The sequence below is a fragment of the Ranitomeya imitator genome, chromosome 5 (assembly GCF_032444005.1).
Source record: "Ranitomeya imitator isolate aRanImi1 chromosome 5, aRanImi1.pri, whole genome shotgun sequence".
Classification (NCBI taxonomy): domain Eukaryota; kingdom Metazoa; phylum Chordata; class Amphibia; order Anura; family Dendrobatidae; genus Ranitomeya; species Ranitomeya imitator.
Window position 1 is genome coordinate 379,044,995 of NC_091286.1, and position 14,548 is coordinate 379,059,542.

At 43.0% G+C, this 14,548-nt stretch overlaps 1 protein-coding gene across 2 annotated transcripts in view; it reads right to left on the reverse strand.

Annotated features, from left to right (window-relative positions):
• Positions 1 to 14,548, reverse strand: part of PRIM2 (DNA primase subunit 2) — a 339,774-nt gene that overhangs the window by 149,818 nt on the left and 175,408 nt on the right. For both annotated transcript variants that reach the window (XM_069726719.1, XM_069726718.1), the window contains exon 8: positions 5,232 to 5,299. In XM_069726719.1, the coding sequence (XP_069582820.1) occupies positions 5,232 to 5,299 (68 nt within the window). The remainder of the gene's footprint in view (positions 1 to 5,231; positions 5,300 to 14,548) is intronic.

The window sequence follows — 14,548 nt, forward strand, 5'->3', positions numbered from 1 at the left end:
CAAATCAGACAGAAAAGAATGCAGACACAAAATAACTACATTGAATGAGGGGCAAAAACAGAACAAAAAACAATGGAAATCCTGAGCAACCAGTACTGGAAAAAAGCATCAGATTAGATGCTAGCAGCAATATCATTGCTCACGCTGGCACGTCTCTATTAATGCCACATGTTGTAGGTCTGCATTTTTTATTTTATTATATACTAGTAGAATACTCGTGGTTTCGCGCGTGGAAAATATGTTAAATTGTTGGCTATGGTAGCTAAAGTAAAATTTTCAGTGTCACCCTGAAATTGACATTTTCTGAGTGCTACAGTAATTTTTTTTCCCCACTTTAAATTTTTATTATTTTGGCATTTTACTCATTTGTGGTAACGTTGTTGTATAGTTGCCCATAGCAACCAATCATAGTTCAGCTTCCACTTTACCTCACCAGCTTCAGTGATGAAAGCTCCCTGTATAGTAAGCAATAATGAAGATCTTACCATGAGGCATTTTTCCCCTGACCAATATTGCTGCTCAGTAATGGTCGTTCGTGAGCGTAGTGTGCATCCATCTGAGTGTGTTTGCATGTGAGTGTGCGGGCATGTGTGTGTGTGCATGCATGTGGTATTTGTAGACAAAACCGAACTCATCATCTTTCCTCCACATCGCGTATGTCCCCTACCCGATCTATCCATTATGGTAAACGGCACCACGCTCTCTCCCGAACCTGTAATCCGCTGCCTCAGAGTAACTCTCGACTCTGCCCTGTCCTTCAAACCGCACGTCCAAACTCTTGCCACCTCATGTCACCTCCAACTCAAAAATATTGCAAGAATCTGTCCCTTCCTCAGCTCTCGATCTACTAAAACTTTTGTGGATGCCCTCATCATCTCCCGCATCAACAACTGCAACACCCTCCTCTGTGACATCAACTCTGCTGCTCGCCTCATCCTTGCTACTCCCCTGTTTCTCCCCTCTGCAAATCCCTCCACTGGCTCCCAATTCCCCAGCGAATCCAGTTCAAACTACTAACACTGATCTACAAAGCCATCCACAACCAGTCCCCTCACTATATCTCTGAAGTAATCTCCCAATATCTTCCTTCACGCAATCTTCGATCCTCCCAAGACCTACTCTCCTCCAAACGTATTCGTTCCTCACACAACTGCCTCCAAGATATCTCCGGAATATCCCCCATCTTCTCTAATTCCATGCCTCAACACTTACGATCATCCACCACCCTTGGATCCTTTAGACGGAACCTGAAAACCTATCTCTTCAGGAAAGCCAACAGCCTGCAATAACCATTCTGCCGCCTCACCACCACTCAAGCTGCCGCCTAACCACCACCTGAGCTGCTGCACCCCAGACCTTCTGTCTCCTCCCCATTATCCCGTAGAATGTAAGTCCGCAAGGACAGGGTCCTCTCCCCTCTGTACTAGTCTGTCATTTTAAATTTGTTTACTGTAAACGATATCTATAACTCTGTATGCAACCCCTTTCTCATGTACAGCACCATGGAACTAATGGTGCTATATAAATAATAATTTGTGGGGTGGTGTTTGTGTTGTGTGCGTCTAGAGTGGTCGGGTGTTTGTGTGGTGTTGCGCTTGTGGGTTGGTGTATGTGTGCTGTCTGTGTGATGTTTTTATGGTGTTTGTGAAATGTTTGCGTGTTGTGTGTGGTGGTGCGGCCCCTTTAGCAGCGACTCTTTGGCGCCGTTGCTATAATCTGTCCCTGTCATTCACAACTGTTGTTTTCCTCTCAGCACTTTTACTTTCATCTTCACATTTCTCCATTATATGCATAGAGCCTAAGGTCGGGGGGCCCCAATCTCACGACGGGGGGAGACGCTAGCCAGATTTAACATGCGCAGTACTCTGCTCCTGTGGGTGGGGATGGGACGTGCCAAATTTCACCCAAATCAGGCGAGAACTGTGGATTTGTATAGAGCGGGCTACTACAGATTTTGAGATATTTATAGTACAGACCAAAAGTTTGGACACCTTCTCATTTAGAGATTTTTCTGTATTTTCATGACTATGAAAATTGTACATTTACACTGAACGCATCAAAACTATGAATTAACACATGTGGAATTATATACTAACAAAAAAGTGTGAAACAACTGAAAATATGTCTTATACTCTAGGTTCCTCAAAGTAGCCACCTTTTGCTTTGATGACTGCTTTGCACACTCTTGGCATTCTCTTGATGAGCCTCAAGAGTAAGTCACTGGAAATGGTCTTCCAACAATCTTGAAGGAGTTCCCAGAGATGCTTAGCACTTGTTGGCCCTTTTGCCTTCACTCTGTGGTCCAGCTCACCCCAAACCATCACGATTGGGTTCAGGTCTGGTGACTGTGGAGGTCAGGTCATCTGGCGTAGCACCCTATCACTCTCCTCCTAGGTCAAATAGCCCTTACACAGCCTGGAGGTGTGTTTTGGGTCATTGTCCTGTTGAAAAATAAATGGTCCAACTAAACGCAAACCGGATGGAATAACATGCCGCTGCAAGATGCTGTGGTAGTCGTGCTGATTCAGTATGCCTTCAATTTTTAATAAATCCCCAAAAAGTGTCACCAGAAAAGCACCTCCACACCTCCTCCTCCATGCTTCACGGTGGGAACCAGGCATGTGGAGTCCATCCGTTCACCTTTTCGGTGTCGCACAAAGACACGGTGGTTGGAACCAAAGATCTCAAATTTGGACTCATCAGACCAAAGCACAGATTTCCACTGGTCTAATGTCCATTCCTTGTGTCCTTTAGCCCAAACAAGTCTCTTCTGCTTGTTGCCGGTCCTTAGCAGTGGTTTCCTAGCAGCTATTTTACCATGAAGGCCTGCTGCACAAAGTCTCCTCTTAACAGTTGTGGAGATGTGTCTGCTGCTAGAACTCTGTGTGGCATTGCCTGGTCTCTAATCTGAGCTGCTGTTAACCTGCGATTTCTGAGGCTGGTGACTCGGATAAACTTATCCTCAGAAGCAGAGGTGACTCTTGGTGTTCCTTTCCTGGGGAAGTCCTCATGGGAGCCAGTTTCTTTGTAGCGCTTGATGGTTTTTGCAACTGCACTTGGGGACACTTTCAAACTTTTCCCAATTTTTCGGACTGACTGACCTTCATTTCTTAACTGATGGCCACTTGCTTTTCTTTAGGTTACTTTCACACATCAGGTTTTTGGCATCAGGCACAATCCGGCGAATGTTGGGAAAACCGGATCAGGCGCAGATTGTGAAAAAGTGATGCGACGGATCCGTTTTTCTGACGGATCTGGCTACCATATCTAGATTATTGGCTAAAAAAAATTTGGAGCATGCTCAATTTTAAAAAACGGAATCCGGCACCGGAATCCGTCATTTTCCGGATCTGGCATCCATTCTAGGCTTCCATTCTAGCAAACAGCCGGAAGCGTCGGATCCGGCGCTTCCGGCTTTTTCACCGGAAACAAAAAATGTTGCTATGGACGTTTTTTCCAGAAACGGCAGATTTTCCGGATCCGGTGAAAATGGACGAAACGCAATGTCATCTGGCGCAATCCGGCACTATTACAAGTCTATGGGAAAAAAACTGTATCCAGCGGCAACATTGGCCGGATCTGTTTTTTTTAAATTTAGCCGGATTGAGCCTGACAGCGAAAACCAGATGTGTGAAAGTGGCCTCAATTAGCTGCTTTTTTCTTGCCATAATACAAATTCTAAAAGTCTATTCAGTAGGACTATCAGCGGTGTATCCAACAGACTTCTGCACAACACAACTGATGGTCCCAACACCATTTATAAGGCAAGAAATCCCACTTATTAAACCTGAAGTAAAAAGCATTCCCAGTGACTACCTCTTGAAGCTTATCAAGAGGATGCCAAGAGTGTGCAAAGCAGTCATCAAAGAAAAAAGGTGGCAACTTTGAAGAACCTAGAATATAAGACATAATTTCATCTGTTTCACACTTTTTTCTTAAGTATATAATTCCACATGTGTCAATTCATAGTGTTGATGCCTTCAGTCATGAAAACACAGAAAAATCTTTAAATGAGAAGGTGTGCCCAAACTTTTGGTCTGTACTGTATAATATATATTATTATTATATATATATATATATATAGTATATAAAACACACACACTGAAAAATTTGACTGTATATAAAAAACCATTTGAGGCCCAATTGATCAATTTGCTATTTTGATCATTTGCTTTTTTTCCCCTTCAGTCTGTCTCTGAAACCCAAAACCCTACCCATAATGATGAACATTAAATAAATAAAACAGGTGAACAAGACTTTTTTTTTTTAAAGTCACAAATGAAAATCAGCTGACAAACACAGATAACTACAGAAATATAAAAAAGACGCATATGCAATAATAAATCAGGCCCATAGTATATAAATCTGATTATTAGTAGAGTGTTTGCTTGCCTGTGGCAGCTCCATACTAGGTCTGAAGAACCTGACACTAATTAAAAAGGAAACTGTCACCAGGTTTTATTTGTCCCGTGTGAGCAGCAGCATAATGTAGGGGCAGAAATTCCAGTGATGTGTCACTTACTGTGCTGCATGCAGTAATTTTGATATTCCTGTTTTATTTGCTGCTGATCTACCAGTTCAAACAATAATAAGCTTTGATGAAATAATGACAACTGCAGCAGATTAGGGGCCACTGATTGGCTTCAGCGGTTGTGTGACTTAATATCACGTGACTGCATTGAGGGAAATCACACACATCGGTGAAGCAGTGCTAACTCAGGAAGAGAGTATATAGATTTTGGCTTTTTTTTTTCCTACAGACAAATTAGCATTAAGAAGGTTGTTCAGTATTGCACAACCACCCCTTTAAGTATGGAATTACTTGAACCAGATAGAGGTACACAATGTTAGCATAAATGGATGCTAGCAGGAAAATACTGGGATAGAAGATTCCTGGGATCACAAATGTACACTGCTGAGAGAATAGTATATGGATTACTAAAGCTTTACCCATGACTATCAGTGTTCAGCGATTCACGCACACATTAGACTCACCAGCCTGACTCCATTAATGTTGGCGAGATGCTCATTTTTGCTAGACAATCTTCATAAAACAGGCATGCAGCTCTAAGTTCTCCGAATGACCATGTCAGACATGATAAAAAACGTCTCATCTCATAACAACACTACAGAAAGGACAGCCATCATGTTTAATGGCAGTAAGGTGGCATAGAAATATTCTTGTATGGAGATCAGCATGGATAAACCTATACCTTACACAATACACATACCTGAGGTGGCTAAGTAAAGGCTGCAGTCGCTCATCTGACTGCACTACCGGCAGTGACCGAGCTGATAACTGAAAGAGAAAGAAATCATAATTAGTCTTAGAAATGAGAACGAGCACCAAGAACAGCTGAATGTGAGTCGCAGTATGTATTAATCATATGTTTCAACTGTTGATTCCCTAATTCAACCAGAATCCCTCCCCAAAAAAAAGATTAACATAAAAGCCCCAATAGGAATGCTCATTTTCCAACAAATTTACAAGAACCCTGACACATTACTTTGGACCAGTGGCAACACTGTGCTGCTTCCCATATTGCCAAGCCAGGCAGATTGGACAGCGTCTGGCCAGATCACTCATTGCTGCGATTACAAGCTCTATAACAAAGCGTATAAAGCGGGGGCTCCTGGCCAATGCGCTGATAGACGGCAGCTGGTAAAAAAAAAAAAAAAGCAAAAAGCAATCTGTTCGTAAGAAGGGAGAAACATTTTTTTTTAAAAAAATTCAACAAGTAGTAAATTGCAAAGTTGCATTATTTTTTTTTACAATGACACTGCGATTTTAAAAAAAATCAGGGAATTTGTAGGATTATAGTAGTGTATGAGTAACCAATCATGCCTAACTGGTGATAATGATCATCAATTTCATATGTAGGTTGAAACAGTTGTTAACTGAAACTGCATAAAACTGGGTGAGGAACAGCCAAACTACTATAAAAGGTGAGGTTGTGGAAGATAGTATATGACCTGTGATCTGAGAATATGGCAACACTGCACAACAAGACCTGGTAGTTATACATCATCAGCAAGGTCTTTGGTAGTCAAAAATTTACAAGCAGTCTGAGGCTTTAAAATGTGTTGATCAAGTTTATTTTAAGAAGCACGAAAAATAAGCAACATTGAGGACCATACATGCAATGGTCAGCCAAGAAAAATTAGGGCAACAGATAAAAGACATTCCTTTCTTCTGACAGAAAATGTCCAACAGTGCCATCAACAAACAGTGTAACTCAACAGTTTGACCCAGCTACAGCCATCTACTGTTAAGCGAAATCTGGCCATAAGTGGTGTTCCTGGAAGAACTGCAGCTGAAGGGCTGGAGAGAGGCACAATAATGAGTGTCTGCAGGCAACAGAGAAGCATGGTGGAGGATCTCTGCAAGTTTGAGTGCGCAATTCAGCAAATGGAATTCGGGATTTGGTCAGCATTAATGATGTCCTCGATGCTGAGAAATGCAGCTCAAGAACACAATAGCCATCAGGGAGGAGTCCGATTGGCTTCAAATTTATTCTCCAACAGGAGAACGACCCCCTACAGCTAATGTCATTAGGGATAATCTTTTGCCTAAAGAACAAGGAGTCCTGGAAGTGATGATATGACCCCAAAGAGCCCTCAACATCATCAATTGACAGAAAGATCTGGTTTATGCACGCTGCATTTTGTTAATTGATAAAATATAAACTGTTAACACGGTCTTTGAAAGCATTCTAACTTAGTAGGGTTTTTTCTACACTTGCTAAAAACTTATCACAGCACTACAATTTATTTAAAATAAAAATATCAGCACACATTAATATACAAAATTTTAAATTCCAAGACTAAGTATTTACATTTCTGCTAGTTACTATAATAGTAAAGGCACTGCAAAACGTGAGCGACATTTTAGTTCTCATTCACACAAAAATCAGGGCACCATTGATGAGTTCACAACGTGTAGCAGACAGCTTGCACTGTTGTGTGGGGGTTTGCAAAGTCTAGCAGACCGTATGTACAACTATGCTATGGGAAAGCGCTAAAGGGAACCTGTCAGCAGGACTGTGCACAGTAACCTACAGAGACAGGTCGGCACTGTTATACGGATTACAATGATACCTGGTTATGAAATCCGTCTTGTGGTTATTGTGTAACCTTTATTTTCAGTCAGGAGATAATGATATGCTCGTGCTCTGTGGTGTAGAGAAAAAAATTGCCTCCTACAAGATGGCATTGCATACACAGTAGTATCTATCAGCAATCCGATAGATGCTACTGCGCATGCGGCACAATCTTGTAGGAGACTTATTTTCTTTAAAAAGATGGCGGTGCCAGCACCTGCGCAGTAGCAGCTATTGGATCGCTGATAGCTGCTATTGCACAGAAGCAGCCGACGCCATTTTCAGACTGATTTTTTAAAAAATTTTATGTATGCCATCAAAAACAAAATACACATTATAGATACGATCATGCTGCTGCCTGCCTGCAGGTGGTGATGTTTTTTTTTTTTTAAATATATATATATATATATATATATATATATATATATATATATATATATATATATATATATATATATATATATATATATATATATATATATATATATATATATATATATACACCGTATATACTTGAGTATAAGCCGGCCCCCCTAATTTTGCCACAAAAAACTGGGAAAACTTATTGACTCGAGTATAAACCTAGGGTGGAAAATGCAGCAGCTACCGGTGAATTTCAAAAATAAAAATAGATGCTCCATACCGTTCATTATGGCCCCATAGATGCTCCATATAAAGCTGTGCCATATATAATGCTCTGCACCGTTCAGTATGGCCCCATAGATGCTCCACATAAAGCTGTGCCATATATAATGCTTTGCTCCGTTCAGTATGGCCCCATAGATGCTCCATATAAAGCTGTGCCATATATAATGCTTTGCTCCGTTCAGTATGGCCCCATAGATGCTCCATATAAAGCTGTGCCATATACAGTGCCTACAAGTAGTATTCAACCCCCTGCAGGTTTACACATTTGGAATTAACTTGGCATTGTGACATTTGGACTGAAGATCAGCCTGGAAGTGTGAAATGCACTGCAGAAAAAAAAAATGTTATTTCTTTGTTTATATTTTTTTTTTTAAAATTGTGAAAAGTCTTTTCAGAGGGTCATTTATTATTCAACCCCTCAACCCACCAGAATTCTGTTTGGTTCCCCTAAAGTATTAAAAAGTAGTTCAGGCACAAAGAACAATGAGCTTCACATGTTTGGATTAATTATCTCTTTTTCCAGCCTTTTCTGACTATTTAAGACCCTCCCCAAACTTGTGAACAGCACTCATACATGGTCAACATGGGAAAGACAAAGGAGCATTCCAAGGCCATCAGAGACCAGATCGTGGAGGGTCACAAGGCTGGCAAGGGGTACAAAACCCTTTCCAAGGAGTTGGGCCTACCTGTCTCCACTGTTGGGAGCATCATCCGGAAGTGTTAGCCTTCCACGGCCTGGACAGCCTTTGAAAGTTTCCTCCCGTGCCAAGGCCAGGCTTGTCCGAAGAGTCAAGGCTAACCCAAGGACAACAAGGAAGGAGCTCCGGGAAGATCTCATGGCAGTGGGTTCATTGGTTTCAGTCAATACCATAAGTAACGTACTCCACCGCAATGGTCTCCGTTCCAGATGAGCCCGTAAGGTACCTTTACTTTCAAAGCGTCATGTCAAGGCTCGTCTACAGTTTGCTCATGATCACTTGGAGGACTCTGAGACTGACTGGTTCAAGGTTCTCTGGTCTGATGAGACCAAGATCGAGATCTTTGGTGCCAACCACACACGTGACGTTTGGAGACTGGATGGCACTGCATACGACCCCAAGAATACCATCCCTACAGTCAAGCATGGTGGTGGCAGCATCATGCTGTGGGGCTGTTTCTCAGCCAAGGGGCCTGGCCATCTGGTCCGCATCCATGGGAAGATGGATAGCACGGCCTACCTGGAGATTTTGGCCAAGAACCTCCGCTCCTCCATCAAGGATCTTAAGATGGGTCGTCATTTCATCTTCCAACAAGACAACGACCCAAAGCACAGCCAAGAAAACCAAGGCCTGGTTCAAGAGGCAAAAAATCAAGGTGTTGCAGTGGCCTAGTCAGTCTCCTGACCTTAACCCAATTGTAAACTTGTGGAAGTAGCTCAAGATTAAAGTCCACATGAGACACCCAAAGAACCTAGATAACTTGGAGAAGATCTGCAAGGAGGAGTGGGCCAAGATAACTCCAGAGACCTGTGCCGGCCTGATCAGGTCTTATAAAAGACGATTATTAGCTGTAATTGCAAACAGAGGTTATTCCACAAAATATTAAACCTAGGGGTTGAATAATAATTGACCCACACTTTTATGTTTAAAATTTATAAAAAATTTTACTGAGCAACAAAACTTTTTGGTTTGTAAGATTTATGCATCTGTTAATAAATCCTGCTCTTGTTTGAAGTTTGAAGGCTCTAACTTACCGGTATTTGCATCTTATTAAACCTGCTAAATCTGCAGGGGGTTGAATACTACTTGTAGGCACTGTATAATGCTCTGCACCGTTCAATATGGCCCCATAGATGCTCCACATAAAGCTGTGCCATATATAATGCTCTGCACCGTTCAGTATGGCCCCATAGATGCTCCACATAAAGCTGTGCCATATATAATGCTCTGCACCGTTCAATATGGCCCCATAGATGCTCCACATAAAGCTGTGCCATATATAATGCTCTGCACCGTTCAATATGGCCCCATAGATGCTCCACATAAAGCTGTGCCATATATAATGCTCTGCACTGTTCAGTATGGCCCCATAGATGCTCCACATAAAGCTGCCCCATATAGAATGCTCTGCACCGTTGATTATGGCCCCATAGATGCTCCACATAAAACTGTGCCATATATAATGCTCTGCACCGTTCATTATGCCCCCATAGACGCTCCATATAAATCTGTGCAATATATAATGCTGCTGCTGCAATAAAAAAAAAAAAATGACATACTCACCTCTCTTGCTTGCAGCTCCTCAGCGTCCCGTCTCGGCGTCTCTCCACACTGACTGTTCAGGCAGAGGGCGGCGGGCACACTAATACGTCATCGCGCCCTCTGACCTGAATAGTCAGAGCAAGAGGACGGGAAGATGGAGCGGCGCCCGGCGTGTGGAACGTGGACAGGTAACTATGAGATACTTACCTGCTCCCGGCGTCCCTGGCTCCTTCCCCCAGACAGCTGGTCTCCGGGTGCCGCAGCCTCTTCCTCTGTCAGCGGTCACCGTTACCGCTCATTGGAGAAATGAATATGCGGCTCCACCCCTATGGGAGTGGAGTCCATATTCATAACTTTAATGAGAGGTACCATGTGACCGCTGAACAGGGGAAGAGCTGCGGCACCGAAGACCGTGGGACAGGCAGAGGGAGCTCCAGGAGCGCCGGGACTAGGTGAGTATGCGACAGTCCTCTCTCCTCCTCACCCGCCAACCCCACCGCCAACCATGACTCAAGTATAAGCCGAGAGGGGCACTTTCAGCCCAAAAATTTGGGCTGAAAATCTCGGCTTATACTTGAGTATATATGGTAATATTCATTATGTAAAATAGGGGGAAGGTCAGTGAGGGATCAGTGAACTGTCAGAAGCCATACTGGTGAATACCTAATCATAGCACCACAAGAAGACCCTCCACACAGGCCGCCCCTGAGCATGAGCATATCATTAACTCACAACTGAAAATAAAGATTACACAACAACCACAAGACAGATTTCATCACCAGGTATCATTGTAATCAGTATAATGGCGCTGACCTGACACTGTGTAGGTTACTGTGCACAATCCTGCTGACAGGTTCTCTTTAAGGTCTTTGCTACACAAGCTTTCCCGTAGGAAATGGTAAAGGAAAACCTACATGTTGGAAGCAAATAATATGGATGCAGTCTCTGTCCATGCATTTTTTCACTTCTGTAAATGCTCAAGTTAAAATGTGTATCAACTTTTTTTTTATTTTACGTGGTATTTTCACATAAGCAAACTGTATAACCCTTACCCTAATGTCTCCCCCTTTAAGTTCCCTTCAGATAAGGTGGCATCAAAAAAATAGAGCTGGTTTAACCCCTTAGTGACAGAGCCAATTTGGTACTTAATGACCGAGCCAATTTTTGCAATTCTGACCACTGTCACTTTATGAGGTTATAACTCTGGAACGCTTCAACGGATCCCGCTGATTCTGAGATTGTTTTTTCGTGACATATTGTACTTCATGTTAGTGGTAACATTTCTTCGATATTACTTGCGATTATTTATGAAAAAAACGGAAATATGGCGGAAATTTTTAAAATTTTGCAATTTTCAAACTTGGTATTTTTATGCCCTTAAATCAGAGAGATATGTCACGAAAAATAGTTAATAAATAACATTTCCCACATGTCTACTTTACATCAGCACAATTTTGGAAACAAAATTTTTTTTTGTTAGGGAGTTATAAGGGTTAAAAGTTGACCAGCAATTTCTCATTTTTACAACACCATTTTTTTTTAGGGACCACATCACATTTGAAGTCATTCTGAGGGGTCTATATGATAGAAAATACCCAAGTGTGACACCATTCTAAAAACTACACCCCTCAAGGTTCTCAAAACCACATTCAAGAAGTTTATTAACCCTTTACGTGCTTCACAGGAACTGAAACAATGTGGAAGGAAAAAATGAACATTTAACTTTTTTTTGCAAACATCTTAATTCAGAACCATTTTTTTTATTTTCACAAGTGTAAAAACAGAAATGTAACCATAAATTTTGTTATGCAATTTCTCCTGAATACGCCAATACCCCATATGTGGGGGTAAACCACTGTTAGGGCGCACCACAGAACTTAGAAGTGAAGGAGCGCCGTTTGACTTTTTCATTGCAGAATTGGCTGGAATTGAGTTCGGACGCCATGTCACGTTTAGAGAGCCCCTGATATGCCTAAACAGTGGAAACTCCCCACAAGTGACACCATTTTGGAAACTAGACCCCTTAAGGAACTTATCTAGATGTGTGGTAAGCACTTTGAACCCCCAAGTGCTTCACAGAAGTTTATAATGCAGAGCCGTGAAAATAAAAAATCGCTTTTGTTTACACAAAAATGATCTTTTCGCCCACAAATTCTTATTTTCACAAGGGTAACAGGAGAAATTAGACCACAAAAGTTGTTGTGCGATTTCTCCTGAATACGTCGATACCCCATATGTGAGGGTAAACCACTGTTTGGGCGCACCGCAGAGCTTGGAAGAGAAGGAGTGCCGTTTTACTTTTTCAATGTAGAATTGGCTGGAATTGAGATTGGACGCCATGTCGCGTTTGGAGAGCCCCTGATGTGCCTAAACAGTGGAAACCCCCCACAAGTGACCCCATTTTGGAAACTAGACCCCTTAAGGAACTTATCTAGATGTGTGGCGAGCACTTTGAACCCCCATGTGCTTCACAGAAGTTTATAACGTAGAGCCGTGAAAAAAAAATTGCATTTTTTCTACAAAAATGATCTTTTTGCCCACAAATTTTTACTTTCACAAGGGTAACAGGAGAAATTAGACCACTAAAGTTGTTGTGCAATTTCTCCTGAGTACGTCGATACCCAATATGTGGGGGTAAACCACTGTTTGGGCGCACCGCAGAGCTTGGAAGAGAAAGAGTGCCGTTTAACTTTTTCAATGTAGAATTGGCTGGAATTGAGATCGGACGCCATGTCGCGTTTGGAGAGCCCCTGATGTGCCTAAACAGTAGAAATCCCCCACAAGTGACCCCATTTTGGAAACTAGACCCCCCATGGAACTTATCTAGATGTGTGGTGAGAACCTTGAATGCCCAAGTGCTTCACAGAAGTTTATAATGCAGAGCCGTGAAAATAAAAAATATTTTTTTTTTCACAAAAAAGATATTGTAGCCCCCAAGTTTTTATTTCCACAAGGGTAACAAGAGAAATTGGACCCCAAAAGTTGTTGTCCAATTTGTCCTGAGTATGCTGGTACCCCATATGTGGGGGTAAACCACTGTTTGGGCGCACGGCAGAGCTCGGAAGGAAGGAGCGCCGTTTTGGAATGCAGACTTTGATAGAATGGTCTGTGGGTATTATGTTGCGATTGTAGAGCCCCTGATATACCTAAACTGTAGTAACCCCCCACAAGTGACCCCATTTTGGAAATTAGACCCCCCAAGGAACTTATCTAGATGTGTGGTGAGAACTTTGAATGCCCAAGTGCTTCACAGAAGTTTAGAATGCAGAGTCGTGAAAATAAAAAATATTTTTTTTTTTCACAAAAAAGATATTGTAGCCCCCAAGTTTTTATTTTCACAAGGGTAACAAGAGAAATTGGACCCCAGAAGTTGTTGTCCAATTTATCCCGAGTACGCTGATGCCCCATATGTGGGGGTAACCCACTGTTTGGGCGCACGGCAGAGCTCAGAAGGGAGGGAGCACCATTTGACTTTTTGAGCGCAAAATTGGCTGTCGTGTTTGGAGACCCCCTGATGTACCTAAACAGTGGAAACCCCCCAATTCTAGCTCCAACCCTAATCCCAACACACCCCTAATCCTAATCCCAACCTGATCCATAATCCTAATCACTAACCCTAACCATAATCACAACCCTTACCCCAAAACAACCCTAATGTCAACCCTAACCATAACCCTAATCCCAAACCTAACCCTAATCCCAAGCGTAACCCTAATGCCAACCCTAACCCTAATACCAACCCTAATCCAAACCCTAACCCTAATCCCAGCTCTAACCCTAACTTTAGCCCCAACCCTAGCCCTAACTTTAGCCCCAACCCTAACCATAGCCCTAAGGCTACTTTCACATTTGCGCCGTTTGGCAACCGTCGCAATCCGTCGTTTTGGACAAGAAACGGATCCTGCAAATGTGCCCGCAGGATGCGTTTTTTGCCCATAGACTTGTATTGCCGACGGATTGTGACGGATGGCCACACGTAGCGTCCGTCGTGCACTGGATCAGTTGTGTTTTGGCGGAGCGTCGGCACAAAAAAAGTTAAATGAAACTTTTTTTGTACGTCGCATCCGCCATTTCTGACCGCGCATGCGTGGCCGTAACTCCGCCCCCTCCTCCCCAGGACATAGATTGGGCAGCGGATGCGTTGAAAAACTACAGCTGCTGCCCACGTTGTGCACAATTTTCACAACGTGCGTCGGTATGTCGGGCCGACGCATTGCGACGGCCCCGTACCGACGTAAGTGTGAAAGAAGCCTAACCCTAAATTTAGCCCCAACCCTAACCCTAAATTTAGCCCCAACCCTAACCCTAAATTTAGCCCCAACCCTAGCCCTAACCCTAGCCCTAACCCTACCCCTAACCCTAATTTTAGCCCCAACTGCTGTTCTCCTGCCGGCCGGCAGATGGAGACAGATGGCGGGCGCACTGGGCATGCGCCCGCCATTTTCTTCTGCCGGCGGCCAGGAGGAGCAGCAAGAGGATCCAGGGACCTCGGTGAGTATGCTAGGGTCCCCGAAGCCGAGACCCCAAAGATTCTCCCGGTGCCGGCCGGCGGGCGCACGC